The sequence below is a fragment of the Saccopteryx bilineata genome, chromosome 5 (assembly GCF_036850765.1).
Source record: "Saccopteryx bilineata isolate mSacBil1 chromosome 5, mSacBil1_pri_phased_curated, whole genome shotgun sequence".
In the NCBI taxonomy this organism is placed as follows: Eukaryota; Metazoa; Chordata; class Mammalia; order Chiroptera; family Emballonuridae; genus Saccopteryx; species Saccopteryx bilineata.
In genome coordinates this window covers 90811363-90830886 of record NC_089494.1, presented here as the reverse complement: position 1 = coordinate 90830886, position 19524 = coordinate 90811363, and the positions used below count along the sequence as shown (strand labels likewise).

Below are 19524 nucleotides of genomic sequence, written 5' to 3'. Positions count from 1 at the left end.
GCTGTTAACTTTTTAAAATCTTGAGTGGCACCAATGGGCTGATAATGCCTAAAGAAAGTACTATCAGTCTTGAGGCGTTAGAAGAAATTTTGTTTTAGGGAGAAGAGGAAAGGCAGAGCAAGATGTATTGATATAGGGGTGGCACACTATTTTCAGGTGTCTTATTCCACCAGTGTTTCAGTGTCTGTTGCTGTAGCCACAAAAATTTTAGTTCCTCTCTCCAATACTCATGCAGCCTTTCAAACATTTTAACTACTTTATTTCTCTGGAAACTTTCCAAAAGGCGTCCTCCATCTTTTTTTCGTTGCAGATATTAAGCTGACACAGTACTTTTAGGGAAGGGCTGCCCCTCTACTTTGTATAGGGAGGATTCCCTTGTCCTTTGTAAATGCTGTACTCTTATTTATATCCTATATTTGCTCCATTTAAAAAAACTATAGCAGTGTACTTTTTTTTTACCATAACTTATCATCTATGATGATCATTCACTTTCTGGATTATTAATTTGTACTTTCTTGGCCAATCAGACCCAGAACACTAATAAGTTTTCAATCTCAAATCAATTTTGGGAAATAATTATAAGCAAAGGAATAAATTGTTAATGGCTTGAAAAATTAGAATGAGTGGAACAGGTTGGCTACAGCAACATTAACTGGCACTTGCTTTGTATTTTATAATACCTCTCTGCAATGAGTTTGAGAATGACTGGGTATTTCTGAAATTAATAAAGAAAAGATTTAAACAGAAATTGGGGAAAGTAGTGGATTTTGAAGAGAGGTTTTCTTCCAAGTCACAGCCGTAGTTTTCTGTTTCTGGCACTTTTCGGATTCTTAACTCTGTAAGGAAGAAGCAACTGGATGAAACCACCAAACTACTGTCAGTAGTATCCAAGACGTCACAGAAAATCCTAGTCCAAAAATTAGTGACACTGGATCAGAAGGATTTTCGAGTTTTACTCCTGCTATAAATATATAGCAACAGTGCTGAATGTTGTTATGAAAACTCTGAATTCAAGTTGCTCTGTCACTGGTGATCCCTATAGATGATTAGTAATGCTCAAGAGCTCAGTTTTGGCGAGATTGAAGTTAATGTCATTTGTTTGTGTTTACCATTTCTGTCGATTTATCCCTCAGTACACTCACTTTTCCCCTCACAGTTAGAATGATACATATCAAGTGCTGCTTTTTAATATTATTATTGTTGTTTATCTGTAGGACCCAGGACCACCTCCACCTTCTCCATTACTAGGTTTGAAGCCACTGCAGTTACTAGAAGTGAAAGCAAGGGGAAGATTTGGTTGCGTCTGGAAAGCCCAGTTGCTCAATGAATATGTAGCTGTGAAAATATTTCCAATACAGGTATGCTTATCATAGTTTTCTAATCTATATCTATTTTTTAAATGATGCAACTGGCTAGGTCATTGTAGCTCAGAAGCAGTCTGAAAACACAGGCCATACGTTTCAAGGTGGTTTTTGTGATACTAGGGAAAGTGGTTAGCCATGTTATGTCTGCCTTCTCATCTGAGAAATGGAATTACTGGTATACTGGCCATTATTTTTTCTTGGAGTGATGAAATTATAGTAAATGAACATATTGGAGATCTTTTACCAATAAAAATTCTAAAGAAATGCATAGTAAGGATGAGGATTCCACTAAAAATTTAATCCATTGTTTGAGTGGTTAACTTTTAGTATCTTGTTGACATTTTCAGAAAAAGCAAACAGAAGAGTAAAAGAGCCCTGTGCTTTGTTTCAGAATTGCCGTTTGGAAGTGTATTACCAAAGCAATTCATTTTTGTTCTACTTTGAGTGTTTACGTAATTATTTCAGATTTTGTTCGGTGGATTTGAAGAGGCAGTGCAAATAATTGGTTTACTGTTGAGGTTTTTCTTTTTTTCTTTTTTTTGAAAATGTTATTCTTTTATTATTTGAGGTTTTTCTTTTTTTAAAGGGGACTGACCTCATCAAGCCATGGTTTACTACACCTCCAGGCTGTCTTACGTTTTTGTTTTGTTCTGTTCCACTGGTGGTATAGGTCTGGGAGGACTCTTGCCCTCTCTGTGCACACACCTGTGGCTAATACTATGTGTGGTGTTGCAGTCCTGCTGGGTTGAGCAATGCTGGATTCATCATTATGCACTTGCACCTTTTGTTTTTATTATCCTATCAGTGTGGAAACTAAATCTTTTATAAGTTGATGTGTAGTAGGCATAGAGCAATTGCAGGCACAAATGAGTATATGGTATTTTAAATTATTGTATTGCATGTTTATACTCCATTGTGCTCTTGTTGAATACAGAATATTCTCAGCATTTGTTAAGGATGTTTGATACAGGCCCTGGCCGGTTGGCTCAGTGGTAGAACGTTGGCTGGTGGATGTCCGGGTTCGATTTCTAGTGAGGGTACATAGGAGAAGTGACCATCTGCTTCTGTACCACTTCCCCTCCCCCTTCTATTCTATTCTCTCTCTCTCTCTCTCTCTCTTCCCCTCCCATAGCCATGGCTCTATTGGTTTGAGTGCATGAGCCCAGGTGCTGAGCATAGCTCCAGATGGGGGTTGCCAGGTGGATCAGGGCACATGCAGGAGTCTGTCTCTTTATCTCCCCTCCTCTCATTTGGAAAAAGAGGAAAAAAGAATGTTTGATATAATCTTAGTCTTAAAAAAATTGTTTTCTAATTAGATGGAGTCATTCTACCTGAGTTTCATCTCTCAGGGAAATTATTCAGAATAGTAACATAAGTATCTTTATACCAGATGTGAAATTAAATTGTACTGCTGATTTGAAGTAGAAGGTGTTGTCATTGTTAAATACAGAAGTGCAGCATTTCTGATAGACTCCTGAGTTTATAAACTGGAAACACAGAAAACTATGTTTGGAGGGAATGGGGGAAGGCAGGCATTTGATATTTATTTATTGTCAGAGTTTTCTTTTATTAAAACTAAAGAATCTTTAAATACTTAACTTTATTTTTGCCTTAGAACTTTGAGTAATTTTTTTAGCAATGGTTTATTGCTTCTGTTCTTTGCATTCTTATTATTATTCATTTTTTGGCTGTAGGACAAACAGTCATGGCAAAATGAATATGAAGTCTACAGTTTGCCTGGAATGAAGCATGAGAACATATTACAGTTCATTGGTGCTGAAAAACGAGGCACTAGTGTGGATGTGGATCTCTGGCTAATCACAGCATTTCATGAAAAGGTAAAGTTACTTTTTATTTTAATTCAGTAAAATCACAGATGGTTTATCTACTTAATATTAGTTACAAATCTCTCAGACTTATATTTCTGGGAACAGTATGTTATTTTACTGGGTAAAAAAAAATAATTTATTTTAATAAAAGAGCAAAGATGGCAATTCCACTATTTGTATAACAAGTCTTTTGTCCCTGATTTCTTGTGCTGCAGTTACTCTGCTAAAAATAATTATTTTAGTATAACCAATGCTTAGTAAATTTACCTCCATTTTGATTACATGAACCATTTTTTAATGAGTATAATTTAGTGATGACATTAGAATCAGGAAATCAATCTGATCTTTTATCTGTCACTCATTTGTAGGGTAATTATTACCAAAAACACACTTGCTCTTTTACTACTCTGAGTTAGTATGAACATAAATATTCATGAAGGAGGAGTTTGTGTTCTCCTTGGCAGTCAGGTTTGTTATTGTCACATACAAGTGGCTCTTTTACCGCTCTTAAGTCTTGATCAAAGGATAGAAAATCCCTAGAGGATTCCTCATGTTGTTTATAGATGTTGATTTTAACCCTATGATATAGCATCTCAATAGGTACTGTATTTTGACTTTTTACATAGTATCTGGAACTTTAGGTTTTCAACTAGGCTTTTTTTTTTTAACTTTTGTCTTCCAAGTAGGGGAGAACTTGACTGTGCTTGTAGCAAACCTGTAAAGATTAGTGGTATTTCTATCCAGTCAAATATTAATGTGAAACTTGAACTATTCCAGATAGATTGTTTTTTGGATATCATTATTCACCAAAATGAAAAGTATGTTGGCTTGCAAACCTCTTAAAAGTAAAAAGGAAAGTCTCCATATACATACAGCTTTTGTCAAGAACATAAGTTGTTTTTCTTTCCCCTTTCTTTAGGGCTCACTTTCAGACTTTCTTAAGGCTAATGTGGTCTCTTGGAATGAATTGTGTCATATTGCAGAAACCATGGCTAGAGGATTGGCATATTTACATGAGGATATACCTGGCCTAAAAGATGGCCACAAACCTGCCATATCTCACAGGTAGAGCCAAGTTTGTATTATTTTCCCAAATAATTCAGTATTTGTTAATTATTTAAACCTTCATCCCCTGAGCAGAATTGCTTTTTCCCCCTACTTATCTAATCATGCTAGAGGAGGCAGAATGATTTTCATGTTTTTCAAATTAGTTCTGAGATTGGCCAGGAAGTAATTTGGATAATGTTTATATTAACATTATTAGCTTAATTGTTAGTCATTAGTTTAATTACCGATTTATGTTATAATTAGTCTCATTTTTGAAAGCATGGTTAAGAATAAAAATTTATTTTCTCTAACCAAAGGGTAAATTTGCTTAATTTACATGATTTATTTCAAGGATGATTTTATAAATACATAGAAGGGTAGATATAATTCAGGAGTATCTGTTTTGCTTGTATATGTGGTCATAAGATCATTACCAGAGCTGAGGTTGAAGGAGGCATTATTTGAACAATTGGGTTTACTTAATTGCCTTTTTCAGGGAAGAAATAGTACTTGGACACATTAGTTGTCTCATTTCCTCAAAAGGTAAAACATTTGTTCCCTTAAACTGGGATTTAATTTGTCGCTGTGTATTTAACTTCCTTGAACATGGGACCGGTTTGTCATCTTGTAGTATTCAATTTAAAGATGGCTGCTATAAAAGTAGGTATGAACTGATTCGTTTAATAGATATCTAGTCAGTGCCACTAGGTGGTGTTTTAGGTTGCTGGGAGGTACTGTATTACTTAAACCTAACTCTAATATACGTAGATTCTGATTTTGCAAACTTCCACCTCAGAAATTGTTCCCCTTTCTTCTCAGCTTTTTATATTCAATCTGACTGCCTCTTCCTAAATTTTTACTCACCTTACCCCATCCTATGGTACTGAATCCTCAAAGGTTATTAGAAGTAGCATCCCTAAAATTCTTTGAATCTAAAACTGGTTTCACAGCATTTGTGGGTGTCTCCATGTGTCCCCTCTTTCCCATACTTGGTCTTTGTACATATAAATTTCACTATTGCTCATGGCACAGATGTATTTAGCTTCGGTGTAGTGATCTTAGGATGAACCAGTTGAGGCTGGTGTGTAGAGAGGACTTCAGATTGCCTTAAAACAGTGACTATATTCAGACCACCAGGATCTAACTGGAGCAGTGTTGTTCATGGTGAAAATTTCTGCTACACTTTCCTAGCATTGCTTTTCTGCAACCAGGTTGATGAATATAAGCACTGAAATGAGGGACCATTCTAAAATGTAAACCTGTACCAATAGGCAGAAGGCCCCAATTCAATTCAGCTATTTTGAAAATTCCTAAAGTTTGGTTTTTCAAGTTCTGTTAAATGGGAGTTTCTAACGATACCCTCTGATATATTTCTGTTATCTTAGGAAACAGCAATTTATGATTGATGGGTAGGAATGGCATAGATAACAGGGAGGCTGGACAGTGTTTGGAATGACACTTCTTTATAAAACACTGTTACAGAAGAATTCCTCCTTACTGTCCACATTATAAATAGGAATTTGTCACTGTACTTTTTTGTGTGCTGCAAGCTATATGGAGACTTTGCTTAAGCTTTTTCTCCCTCTCCTTTTTTCTGTTTCATACTTTCCTGTAACCTTAATAGCATATGTCATCTCCCTCTTTCCCACTTTTAATGAAAAATTTAAAAGTGATATACCTGTATAAACTTAATTTGAATACTTTGTCTATCTTTCTGTTTGCAAGGGACATCAAAAGTAAAAATGTGCTTTTGAAAAACAACCTGACAGCTTGCATTGCTGACTTTGGGTTGGCATTGAAGTTCGAGGCTGGCAAGTCCGCAGGCGACACTCATGGACAGGTAAGGTGATGACTACAAGCTGTAAGGAAGATAATCCTGTCCTCTGTTTTCTTAGCTTGGCATATCTGGATTGAATTGTCTGAAATTATTGTGGTGGTTATTAAATGGGCATTTAATATAAAATGACTCTCTTAAGAGTAATATGTTAAATTTTCTGAGAAAGGTATTTTCATATGATGGTGAAGGAATGTTAGGTCTTCAGGTAGTTTAGATCAAGCAATTTACAAAATAACCTAGACAGATATCAAGGGATCCTGTTTTAAAAACTAATAAGAGAAGAATCCAGCACACTTTAATAGACCTCATTCTTAGGAACTTCTTAGTATTAACTTAGTTTTAACTTAATTCTTTTACTATCTTAAGAAGACTGGAAGAATAATGACAATTACAGTTTCTTGCTCTTGGTCTTTATTGCTTCATTAACTCTTTAATCAACTTTATAGATTTGCTCTGAGCTTTTCTCTCTCCAGAGTTCAGAACACTTGTAAAGCTCTAAGTGAGGAGACTAACTCTAGTCAAGGGCTTCACAGAGACCTCAGTGATTGGAACCTTGAAGAAGGCCAGAGAGGAAAAGAACATTATCCATACTCTTTATTCACAAAAAATACGAGGCTAGAAAAGATGTCACTCCTGTAAAATGACTTTTAATCTGGAAAACCAGTTGGACCTGAAAGCTGACCTTTTTTTTTTTTACAAAGCCAAATGACTTCAGTGTAATCACTTTTTCATCTTTCAAATCGTGCAAATCAGTTGGTCATCTAATTCTCAGCTTTCTGTTTTCCCAGCATATCCTATTAACTTCTAAGAACACAGTTATCAGAGAATCATAGCACAACAAATTTTGACAATGTTTACTAGTGATGCAAGAATTTAATTTGGGGCAGTGATCAGCAGTACAGTTCTAGAGAGGCTGACCCCGACTGTGTTTGGGAACAAGGGCAGTTTTGTTGAGAATATTACTGAGGGAGGTTGTGTGGGAAGCCTAGGGACAGACTTCTCAACTGACTGTGTGATTGATTACCATATAGGACTACATTCAGTGACTAGTTTAATCTTCTGGTATCTTATAACTCCTCGCCCTGGTTTTTTAAGAAAAATTTTTTAAGACTCATTCAATATCTTTAACACCTTCACAATTGGGTTACATTATGAGGTAAAAATAGCTAATTACTTATATCATTCCTTAACTTTAGATTTTAGGGGCCAGAAAATATAAAAATACATGTTAGTACACATTTTATGTATTGCCCAGTTGTACAATTAAAATAATAAAAGTAGCAAAAGAAAAAAAAGATTTCTTTACAGTATTCTTTATTAGTAAATGAAATGAATTAAGAACTTGAACTGTAGGGTCTTAGCAATCTGTCCTTATTTGTGTATTTGCAGATAATTGCATAATTCTAGTCCAAAGATCACAGTCACCTAAGGATGAAGTTTTTTGGAAATGCCAGTTTCTGGGCCACTCCCTAGATCTTCTACTCAAGTACATTGTGATCTACCCAACTACCTCACACAATTTTTTAAACATTCATATATGAATATTGTCAACCACCAACCAACACTAAGTGTAGTAGCTTAGTACAAGTACTAAGAAATAACAAATTGTTAGGAGGGACAAATAACACCCAAGACAGAATTCATGAAAGTAAACAGTTTTTGTACAAGTAGACTTTAAAAAGTTTAACCATCCATATTTTGTTAATTCTTTTTTACATTTTATTAGGGTTTTTTTTAAACACAAAAAGAAAGAAACCCTTAAAGTACTTTTTAAAAAGCTACATTTCAAACAGTATGCAAAGGTACAACTTTATATAGCTTTTTAAAAAATTTTATCCCTCTCCCTACAATTATTGTTCAGTTTCTTGTGATTACTTCCAGAAGGGGGGGAGATTCTAAGTGTATACTAGCATAATGTTGATAAACTTATTAACTATACCCATAAAGGATCTTAATATATATACTGCTTTGTTCCCTGATGTTTTTTACTGTACGTTATCTTTGGATATCTTCCTTATAGATTTACCTCATGTTTTTAAGAGCTGCATAGTATTCTGTTTGTTCAGTTGGTCCCTGCTGATGGGATTTCTGCTCTTTCCAGGGAGTGTCTTGGCTGTTTTATTTCTTGAAATGTAATGAAATTCTCCTGGACCCTGCAGGCTTGGATGGTGATGATATAGTCATCTTATCTGATAGAGACCACATTTGGTTTTGGTTCTTTTACAAAAATTAAAATTGTGTTAATTTATAAAAGTTAATGAGTGAGTACTGTTTGCTTTCAACATCTTTTCCAGGTTGGTACCCGGAGGTACATGGCTCCAGAGGTATTAGAAGGTGCCATAAACTTCCAAAGAGATGCATTTTTGAGGATAGATATGTATGCCATGGGATTAGTCCTGTGGGAACTGGCTTCTCGCTGTACTGCCGCAGACGGTAAGGGGAAAAACATGTTTAAAATAGATATATATGCCTAGTACACATGTATGAATAGGGATGATTCACTCAAAGGTAATATTTTGAAGTACAAATTTTTATTTTGTTTTAATAGACTCCAAGAGGTAGTAGCTTAAAGTGAATTCAGGAGGCAGGGGACAGAGGGTAGGCAGGATGTGTTGGTCCTTTTACCATTGCCAGATGTTTTGCTGCACACTTCACATACCTTTTGATTATTTCCTAAAACAAGTTTGGAAGTAGTAATTACATATTTTACTGACGAGGAGGCTCAAATTTTAAGCAGAAATTAAGTAGCTTGCCTGTTTTAGCTTCAAGGTTTTAAATGGTAAATCTAGATTTGAAACTCTGATCCAGGTGTAGGGAGAAGGCTGCTACTTCAGTTAGGTCATGCGGCCCTGGCCCCAGGTTCTGAAGTTGGCTGTGGTGGCCAGAGATGCATGTCGCCTTGGGGACGTTGCCCCAGGACGCTCAGGCTGTCTGTTCATATACCTAACTAACCAGATCGAATTGAACAGTCTATCCTCTATGACACAGAACTGAGTTCATGTTTGGGTATACCAACAGGTTAAATCCTCTCTCTTTAAATCTTTGAGAGTCGGAAATGATGTAGACATTATTGTGAAGGTTTGCTAGCACAGCACCTGGGTTCTAAGGAGTCCTGGTCTTTGTTTTTGTTATTGAGTCTTGCTTTTCAAGTCCTGTGAATATTTGAAATGACTCCTTAATAAACCTGTACACAGTTTCTGGCATGACAGATTTATAGTGTTCCAGGTCCTCTCTCTGTAGTGCTCTTCCTAAGGTCTCCCTGCTCCCTTCAGTTATGCTACAGCTTATGTATATGAGAATGTACAGCAAACTTTCTGTTAAACTTCCAAATGTAAGTTAACTTGATCTAGTGTTTTCAATTTTTATTTGTAACTGCCTAAAGACTTCCTGTGAAAGACTACAAAAACTGTGTTGAATATTTTAAAAGGTATAACCAGTTTAACCTTTATCTTACCTGCTGCGTAGGGCAGGGGTCTCAAACTCGCGGCCCGCCGAACAATTTTGTGCAGCCCGCAGACTAATCCATGAAGTTCAAAATATTTTGGATAAAATTAAGTAAGCCTAGGGGCCTACTTGTATTTTTCATTTCTCTAGCATCCTAGCTAGATATTAGCTTAGTTAACAGCGGTTGTGATGCGAACTACAGTTTCTGGTCGTTTTGTGACACTGAGTAAACTGCATGTACGATTGTGCTTGTTGTACTGATTTTTTTTTGTTTTTAACTGCAGTGAGAAAAGTGTTGCGTAACAGTTGCCTTTTGTAGACCTAATGCGGCCTGCCGAATGGCTGTGATCTTGGTCTGCGGCCCACATGCTGAGTTGAGTTTGAGACCGCTGGCGTAGGGTAATAGTCTCAGTGCAGGACAGACTACCTCTGGTATGTTAAATTTAAAGGAATTTAGGACAGTGCGCTCAGGAATGGACAGTCATTCATTCTTCCAGGATCGGGGGTGTGGCAAGGGAGTGGATCCAGAACCTAAGAGAGTTTGAAAGCAGTTGGGATATATTCTAAGCTTAGAAGTCTACAGGAAGAAGAGTAAGCTGTTAAGTGTATTTTGGCTTTAAGTGGAAGAGGAAGTACATTTATTATGGGCAGTTATGGAAGCAGAAGCCGATGAAATGGCAGATACCATAGGAACACATTTCTTTTTTTTTTTTTTTTTTTTTTAAAGATTTTATCCATTCATTATAGAGAGGGGAGAGAGAGAGAGAGAAAGAGAGAGAGAGAAGGGGGGAGGAGCAGGAAGTATCAACTCCCATATGTGCCCTGACCAGGCAAGCCCAGGGTTTTGAACCGGCAACCTCAGCATTTCCAGGTTGACGCTTTATCCACTGCGCCACCACAGGCCAGGCTTTTTTTTTTTTTTTTTTTTTTTTCATAGGAACACATTTCGTGAGAGTTTTAGTAATATGAACTCTCCTTAGCAAACACTTGCATATGGTGTTACAGAAGACACACAGGGTCTTGCCCTTAAGTAACGTATAGTTTCATTAAGGTGAGCATTTTTTCCTGGAATATTAACTCTAGAGTAAAGTAGGTGTGGATTCTCTAGCTACCAGTGCTTGGTACATAGGTGTTCAGTAAATATCTTTGGATAAATGTAATACCTGAGAAATAAGGAAGTGCTATGGGAGTTTAGAGGAGTGAGAAACTGCTTTGTTACTGGGAGGACAGGGAAGTTTCTGGGCATGAGAAAAGGAGAGCTGCTGGCATGTCTTTGGATCCTGGCATGTGCTGCAAAGTACTTCTTGCGAGTCAGGCATTTCTAATTCTTAGATTGGGGCAGAGAGGACAGTGTGATTATTGCTAAAGTGAGTGCTTTAAAATTTCTTTACAGCTAATTGTTTATTCAGTTCAGTGATTCTCAAGCTTTAATGTGCATCCCAAACCTTTGGGACTCTTGTTAATTCACATTCTGACTAGTATGTCTGGGTTGGGGCCTGATATTTATGTTACTCACAAGCTCTAGAATCAGTGCCAATGCTGCTGACCTGGGCCACACTTCAAAGTGGCAGGGGTATAGTAGGGGCCTAGAATGTCAGTACTAGGTCACTGCAGGTGCTCTCCAGGCTAAATGTAGAATTAAGAATTCTACATTTGGAGAGGGTGGCGTTAGATGACTGCTTCATGATTTGTTTGTATCGTATATTCTATCCAGGAGTATTTAGTGCATATAAAGAACTTGTACAAGATTTATGTCTTTGTAGATGCATCTGGACACTGAAATTGCTAATTAGTGACAGGTTTCTGTCAAGGGGAGACAGTACAATGACTGTAAGCAGGCTTTAGTAATTCAGAGGGATTAAGATTCCAGCTCTACCACTTAACAGTGTATGCCTGTGTGCAAACTGTGCAACTTCCTGAGCTGCTTTCTTATTTGTAAAATAGCTATATAATGCACCTTTAATCGGTGAAGATAAAATGGAAGTAAATAATATGTATGTAAAGTTTGAGATCAGGACAAATCCTCACCACATAGTAGTTCTTAACTCCTAACTGCATTTTCCTGTTTGAGTAGGCCTAAGAATAAATCTTGTTGTTGAAGAAATTTTTGTGTAGGCACGTTCTGACTTGCTCGGTAGTCTGTTTGGAGAGGATGTCTTTTGTTTAAAACAACCCAAAAACTAAAAATATTTTTGTCAGCTTTTGTGAGGGCAGAGCAGAGGTGTGGCTCCGAGGTACATCATTCCTCATGGGAACCTGTTGGGAGTTTGAGCATTTCACAGATTAAAGGTGGTTGTAAAAGACTGAACCCTAAGTCTTCAGTGATTGCAGCACCACTGTTTATAGTCTGATCCAAATTGCAAGCATAGGTACCTTAAATGGGTGCTGTTTGCCAATACCAGTGGTTCCCTGTGTCCTATATGCAAATAGAGATAGCCATTCCTCCTACAGTAGACAAGAATGTTCCTTATACAGCCTTCCGCAGAGTTAACATGCCAAAGCAGACTTTCTGATTTCCTCTACATTAGAGTTTGGGTCACACAGTGATATAAGCCCATTGAGAGTCTCTTCTTCTGTAACAGTTGGGAAAAGACAGTGTTTTAGAAAGTTTGTTATAGTTTGGAAGTCAGGAAGAGATGTGAATTAAAATGAATTTTTCTTTTTTTTTTCTTTTTACATTTTAGGACCTGTAGATGAGTACATGTTGCCATTTGAGGAGGAAATTGGCCAGCATCCATCTCTTGAAGACATGCAGGAAGTAGTTGTGCATAAAAAGAAGAGGCCTGTTTTAAGAGATTATTGGCAGAAACATGCTGTAAGTTAAGCAGTTAGCTTTTCACTCAAAAATCCAGTAAAATGCTTATCAGAGGAATGATTAATAACTATACATTTCTCATCTGGAATGATTTTTTGGGGAGCTGATCTTTGAACAGGATATTCTGTTCTAGGAACACAGGATTAGGGCTGTTTGTAGACTTGTGAGAGATGATGAAGTCAGAGCCTTTTGGGGCTCTCATCTCTGTTGTCCTGTGCATGAGTATGTCTCCTACCTGGAGAGCTTCCCAGGAAAAGATTCTTGGCTTTGAGTCTGTGCATAGTTGAGTAACCTTGCTGATCACCAACTTCCTATATGATGCTTTATTTTTTTTAAATCAAGTGAGAGGCAGGGAGGTGAACAGATAGACTCCCACATGTGCCCTTACTGGAATCCACTTGGCAACCCCTGTCTGGGGCTGATGTTCTGCCTATCTGGAGCTGCTGCTCTGGTGCTTGGCAACCAAGCTATTTTTAGCACCCGAGGTGAGGCCATACAGTCATTCTCAGTGCCCGGGGCCAACTTGTTCATTCAGGCCATGGCTACAGGAGAAGAGAGAGAGAGATAGATATAGAGGGAAGGGGAAGGGATGGAAAAGCAACCTGCGTGCCCTGACGCGGAGTCGAACCTGGGACTTGCACACGCTGGGTCAATGCTCTACCGCTGAGCCATCCAGCTAGGGCTATATGATGCCCTTTCAAAAAGCAAAGCACCGCCTGACCAGGTGGTGGCACAGTGGATAGAGCATCGGACTGGGATGCAGAGAACCCAGGTTTGAGACCCTGTGGTCGCCAGCTTGAGCGTGGGCTCATCTGGTTTGAGCAAAGCTCACCAGGTTGGACCCAAGGTTGCTGGCTTGAGCAAAGGGTTACTCAGTCTGTTGAAGGGCAGCGGTCAAGACACATGAGAAAGCAATCAATGAACAACTAAGGTGTAGCAATGAAAAACTGATGGTTGATGCTTCTCATCTCCGTACCTGTCTGTTCCTATCTATCCCTCTCTCTTTCTGTCTCTGTAAAAAATAAAAATAAAAAGCAAAGCACCCAGTTTATTTCCTCTTCATGGGAATTTGTGTTAGCCTTTTAATTTGGGTTTGGAAGATTTTCAAGTTCTTAAGGACGTTCTAAAACTAGAGACTAGATAGGGAAAGGATGGAACAGTACTGCCCTGGTCATTCTAGTCCAGCTCTAACCAGGAACATGGACAAAACCCTGTAGAGAATTCTTAAGGATAGCTTTCTAACCTTTCTATTTAATTGCAAAACAGAAAGGCTGATTATTAAAAATTAGTACACCTCCTTCAGCTTTGGTTTCGAATCCATTTCAAGGGACAGCATTGAAATGACTTGGTTTATTAACAATGGAAAGGGATTTCTACAATTAAGAAAATTTAATTTTTGATTTTTAGATTTTTGGAGAGGGAGAATGAGAGTAAGTTAGAGAGAGAGAGAGGAGGGAGAAGTGGGAAGTATCAACTCATAGTAGTTGCTTTTTATATGTGCCTTGACCAGGCAAGCCCAGGTTTTTGAACTGGTGACTTTAGTGTTCCAGGTTGATCCCCTTAGTGCTTTTCTTAATATTCCTGTATACAATAGATACTCAAAAGTGAAGACTGACTAATGATATCCAACTTGGCTAATCTTGACACTTTTCTCTGACCTGCAGAAATAGCAGTTTCTCTATAAAGGTTTTATTCTATTTCCTAATAGAAAAACAAAAATTGCTGTGGTGTCTGAATGATGTTTTTTTCTTTTTAGGGAATGGCAATGCTGTGTGAAACGATAGAAGAATGTTGGGATCATGATGCAGAAGCCAGGTTATCAGCTGGATGTGTAGGCGAAAGAATTACTCAGATGCAAAGACTAACAAATATCATTACCACAGAGGACATTGTAACAGTGGTCACAATGGTGACAAATGTTGACTTTCCTCCCAAAGAATCTAGTCTATGATGGTTGCATCACGTGTACACATTGAGAAACAGGACTCTAACTGCAGCTGCTAACAAAACTGCTTACAGTTTGTTTTCTGTGTGAAATGAGTAGGATGTCTCCTAGACATGTCGAAAAGAAGACCCTCGTTTAAAACTGTGGCTCTGGGAGACCTACGACATTGCCTACACCAGAAACGTGAAGGACACGAGACTGACAGAAACACTGCACACTCTGTGAACCTTTGAAAAAGTGTACATGAAGAACGTGGCCCTCTCCAAACCAAGAATCTTTTGGATCTGGCTAATCAAGTGTTTGAAAACTGACTTCAGATTTCTTAATGTCTGTCAGAAGACACTAATTCTTTAAATGAACTACTGTTATTTTTTTTAATCAAAAACTTTTCATTTCAGATTTTAAAAAGGGTAACTTGTTTTTATTGCATTTGCTGTTGTGTTTCTATAAATGACTATTGTAATGCCAATATGACACAGCTTGTGAATGTTTAGTGTGCTGCTGTTCTGTGTACATAAACAAAGTCATCAAAGTGGGGTACAGTAAAGAGGCTTCCAAGCATTACTTTAACCTCCCTCAACAAGGTATACCTCAGTTCCATGGTTGCTAAATTATATAATTGAAAACACTAACAAAATTTGAATAATAAATTGATCCATGTTTTGTAACAAGGTATTACAAATTCACTGTGTTATTTAAGGAAAAAAGGTAAGCTATGCTTAGTGCCAACAGTCAATGGCCATTCGTAAAGCAGTGTTTTAGCTTTTCTTGTGTTAGGCTTGTAATTTAAGGGAAAAAAGTGCTGTTCTTTTGAAATGAAAAATAGTGTCATTTCCCCCTTCTTCCCATGTTTTAAAGCTTCATCTTATATCTAGTTCCCAAAATATTGCATACTTACCTGAGTTTTTTTTTTAAGGTGTGCTGTGTTTGGGGAATATTTGAAAATTTAAAGCATGATTTAAAAATTTTTAAGTGAGCTGTGACACTGGAAAGCTCTTCATTTTTATTTTAAAATAGATTTTTTTCCTATTTATATATGTAAAATTGTAGTGTATTTCTTTTCACCAGTGTGTGGGACATTCTTTATCACTGTTTTAGGATCACCTCAGGAAGTGTCATTACCCAGAATTCCTCACTCTGCTTTGAGACATATTTCTGCTTGGTGCCATCATGTCAGAGTAATTATTTGATGTCTGTGGTATGTCAAGAATTATCCTAGGATAGAGACTGTAAATTTTAAGCACAGATTTCAGATGTTACTGCTTTAAAACAAATCAGGGATAACAAGTTAAGCTTATAACTTAAAATATGCAATGACATTTAGAGGTAACCAATGTTGATATAGGTAACAGAGTCTAGTCTCTTCCAAATTGTTCTCACAACTAACTGATCCAATTTAAGATAGTTCATGCCTTATCCTTGATAAGAAAATGGAATTGACTGTAGGTGCCAAAGTGCTTTTTCAAAACAATGTTAACATTAGAATATAATTGGGTTCTTTCTGAAATTTATACAGGTCAAAGTAAAACATTGATTTCCTGATTTTTTTTAGACACTGACCAACAAATAGCCAGTATTATGCTATGTACTTTTTTGTCAGGTCATTTTAAAATCCATTCATTAATTTTAGAAAATAACTTTTTACATGTCACTATCAGGAGCTCACTGTGAACGTGTTATCTTCAAATGGCTAACCACACAGTACACTACAATTTACATATAATATGCACTTAATCTCTGGGAAAAATAAGTTATATTATTTATAAATAATACATAGGTCAACAGACTCTAAGCAGGGAGGGAAAGAAGAGCACTAGCATTGCTGTCTGTGCCACACACCATACACAACATTCTCTTGGTCACATCATGTGCCCAGGTTGTCATGTTCTTTTTAAGAATATTCATTTCAATATTGGAGTTCACCTTTTTATTACAAAAAGTACTCTGCTCTCAATTTCTTGATTTGATTAACTTCCACTTTGAAACTAATCAAGAAAGGAAAATAATGGGAATGTTCTCACATGAAAATTGTTAATCTCATGAAGACTAATTTCTGTTCTACACATTTAATCCTTATTTTAAAAGTTAAAAAACCCAATCAAAACAAAAGGGTTACTATGAATATTTGGCTTATGTGAGCACTAAAGATACATTTTGAGACCAGTTAATCACAAGCTAATGTTTTTTTCATCTGAGAAAAATATAAGGTCTACCAGAAAGTTCTGTCCATTTTTGTAATAAAACAAAATACAAATTTTTCTTACTGTCAATAAACTTTATTAAATAATAATTGCCATTATTATTAATGATTTCTTGCCAGCGTGAGGGCAATTTGTATATCCCATTTTTGAAAAATGTTTTATCTTTTGATGCGAAAAATTGAACCAGTGCTTGTTTGATATCTTCATTTTTGAATTTTTTGCCCTTCAAAAAATTTTGTAAGGACAAAAACAAGTGATAGTCGGAGGGTGCTAAGTCCGGGGAATATGGTGGATGCGACAGACATGCTTCTGTAGCATTTCTTCCTTGTTGAAATTCGTAAAACTTACAGTGGCGTAAATGAACTTTATCAGTAGCCATGGGTACACAATTGCTTCACACATAAGACTAACATGAATCAACTTTGTTTTTAATTTGCTACGTCAGTATGTATACATTAAGTAATAAAAATAGAGAGGCACACACGCGCCAAATAAACGTGCTTACATGTCAAAACTTGTGATAGAAATGGAACAGAACTTTGCGGTAGACCTTTATTTCAGAAATCTGGATATTGTAGTTAACTAACCAGTTTTAAAACTTGTATCCTTTTGAGAAGTATAATAGAAAAACTTTTTATAAGCAGTTAAATAAGAATGTTCTAGTGACTACCTGTCCTGATACCCAGTCTTGTTGAAACTTTCTTTTGCAGGGCATTTTCATGTTTGGTTTATAGTCGGTGCAGAGTGGGCAAGTTAACAAAAAGTTTTGAGCTAGATACTAAAAAAAGATCAAAGAATGAAAAAACTGATTTCATTTTGGGGTCTTTGAACTAAACCCCAGTTATTTTTTCCTCATGTGTATGGTGCTCCTTATGATCTGTCGTGTATTTTCCCTTCCTGATCCCCATCAGAACTGCTGCTCTCACACCCTTTACCTTGCCCAGATCTCTGGCTAAGGAACGCTTTATGATCAACTGCCACAGGACTGATGATGGATTAGCCAGTGTTTGGCTTTACTCGAAGTCTATGCCCTGCACAGCTCTTGTATGTATTTTAGATACTAGGGAGTTTTTAGCATGTGATGTGTGATTCTTGTTTGAATGTTTAATACAGGTACCTTGTGAATTCTAGAACAGAGACTGTGCCTCTCAATTGGTGGTCCCATGAATTATCTTTCATGGTGATGTTTTTGAAAATACAATCAGGAAACCACCCAAGTTTGACTTTAAAATAGAATCAGATCATCAAATTAAAAAAGAATCTCTTCTTCCCCCTTTTCTCACCCCTACCTTAACAGCTACATTTGAGTAAGATGCAGGGTAGGGAAAAACCCTGGCCAGGTGATTGTTTGGTGGAATAAACTGATTATTGTTTTCAAAAAACTGCTTCACCACAAATATTTTCCAGTTTCTCTTTTTTACCTTTCTAAAAAATTACTTTTTAGGAACATTTGATATAATGTGCATAAAATTATTTACTGATTTATGGCAAAATGATACAAGTAGCATCTTGATTGAATATCATTTACCTCAGATATTTAACCAGCAGTACATTTTTTATGCAGTCTCAACCCATATCCTATTTGTTACCTCTCAAAATATTGGAAAGCAATTATTTTAGCTTTACTCTGTATTTCTTGTCAGTGTTTTGGGCACAGGTTGTTGTACTACTGTCAAATTGTACTTGCTATTTTTTTCTGCAAGTATTTAACAAAAAGTAAAAAAAAAAAAGCCCCATAAAACCCCATCTTGAATAAGTGATTGTTAAATATTGTACAAATAAAATGTATGCTATCCCCATTCCATCCCCAAATAAAAAAAATGAATATGGTATAATTTGCATACGCAGTTTTTCTTTAGCTGTATGTTTTCTTTTGTTTTTACAGGGACAGAGAGTCAGAGAGAGGGATAGACAGGGACAGACAAGACAGGAATGAGGAGAGATGAGAAGCATCAACCATCAGTTTTTTGTTGTGACACCTTAGTTGTTCATTGATTGCTTTCTCTTATGTGCCTTGACCACGGACCTTCAGCAGACCAAGTAACCTCTTGCTCGAGCCAGCGACCTTGGGTCCAAGCTGGTGAGCTTTTTGCTCAAACCAGATGAGCCCACGCTCAAGCTGGCGACCTCGAGGTCTCGAACCTGGGTCCTCCGCATCCTAGTCTGATGCTCTATCCAATGCACCACCACCTGGTCAGGCATTAGCTGTATGTTCTTAAAGAGGGAAATAGTAGCTTGATGTTTGCAAAATGAGGATAATGGTGAGAGGACTTGTCGTTTGTGGCATTCCCCTCCTTTGTTGTCTAAGCATGTTATATTCCCACTAAAGTATTTATGTGGATCCTCCAGTTTTAGGAAAAGGACATGAGTTACCTTGTCTTTTCAAACGAAAATAGAAAAATGTGGTTTAAGAAATAGTCATCAAAGATACAAACTATATTTCCAATTTGTAACCTCTTTACCAACTGGATGGAAGAATTCTGGTACTTTCACTTACAGTCTTCAGTAAAGAGGAAGCTAGCTTCCATTTACATTTTTAATGTTGCAAAGGTTTCTTTATATTGTGGCTTTCAAAGAAAAGGAATGGAAAAGCTCCACATTGTTCACACCAATAGTCTCCATTTTTTTAGGGTAAAGGTGAAGGAATGGGCAACATGTAGGTTATAGTAGTTTGAAAGAACCTGCATTATCTTCTAAACCAAACTGAAAATGCAAACTATAGTGGCATCTACATGGACTGTACAGAAAGACTGGAATCGTTTCCCACAGTGTGTCTTGCAAAGCAGGTTGTCCAGGAATTTAAGTGTCTATACTCAACATATATAGCATTTTGATATAGTCAGTTTGGAGAAGAGGTTTTAATTCCTCAGAACCATTCACATGAATGTGCATATAAACTGGCAGGGTATTTTGTTTTTAATTTTTTATAAGACCCTGTTTTTGGTACAGTACCTGGGAGGATCACAAGTAAAAACTACACTGAATTCTCTTCTTCCATAGTTTCTTTTCATTTTGATGACCTAAGTTGATCTTTTAAAAAAA

The 19524-nt window shown here is 36.9% G+C and overlaps 1 protein-coding gene across 2 annotated transcripts in view; it reads left to right on the top strand.

Annotated features, from left to right (window-relative positions):
• The window catches only part of ACVR2A (activin A receptor type 2A), a 113269-nt gene extending 98619 nt beyond the window's left edge, over positions 1–14650 (top strand). For both annotated transcript variants that reach the window (XM_066279427.1, XM_066279428.1), the window contains 7 exons: positions 1215–1358; positions 3059–3202; positions 4113–4258; positions 5966–6080; positions 8372–8510; positions 12206–12336; positions 14093–14650. In XM_066279427.1, coding sequence (XP_066135524.1) covers positions 1215–1358; positions 3059–3202; positions 4113–4258; positions 5966–6080; positions 8372–8510; positions 12206–12336; positions 14093–14287 — 1014 coding nt within the window. In that variant the 3' untranslated portion in view covers positions 14288–14650. The remainder of the gene's footprint in view (positions 1–1214; positions 1359–3058; positions 3203–4112; positions 4259–5965; positions 6081–8371; positions 8511–12205; positions 12337–14092) is intronic.
• Positions 14651–19524: the final 4874 nt, after the last annotated feature.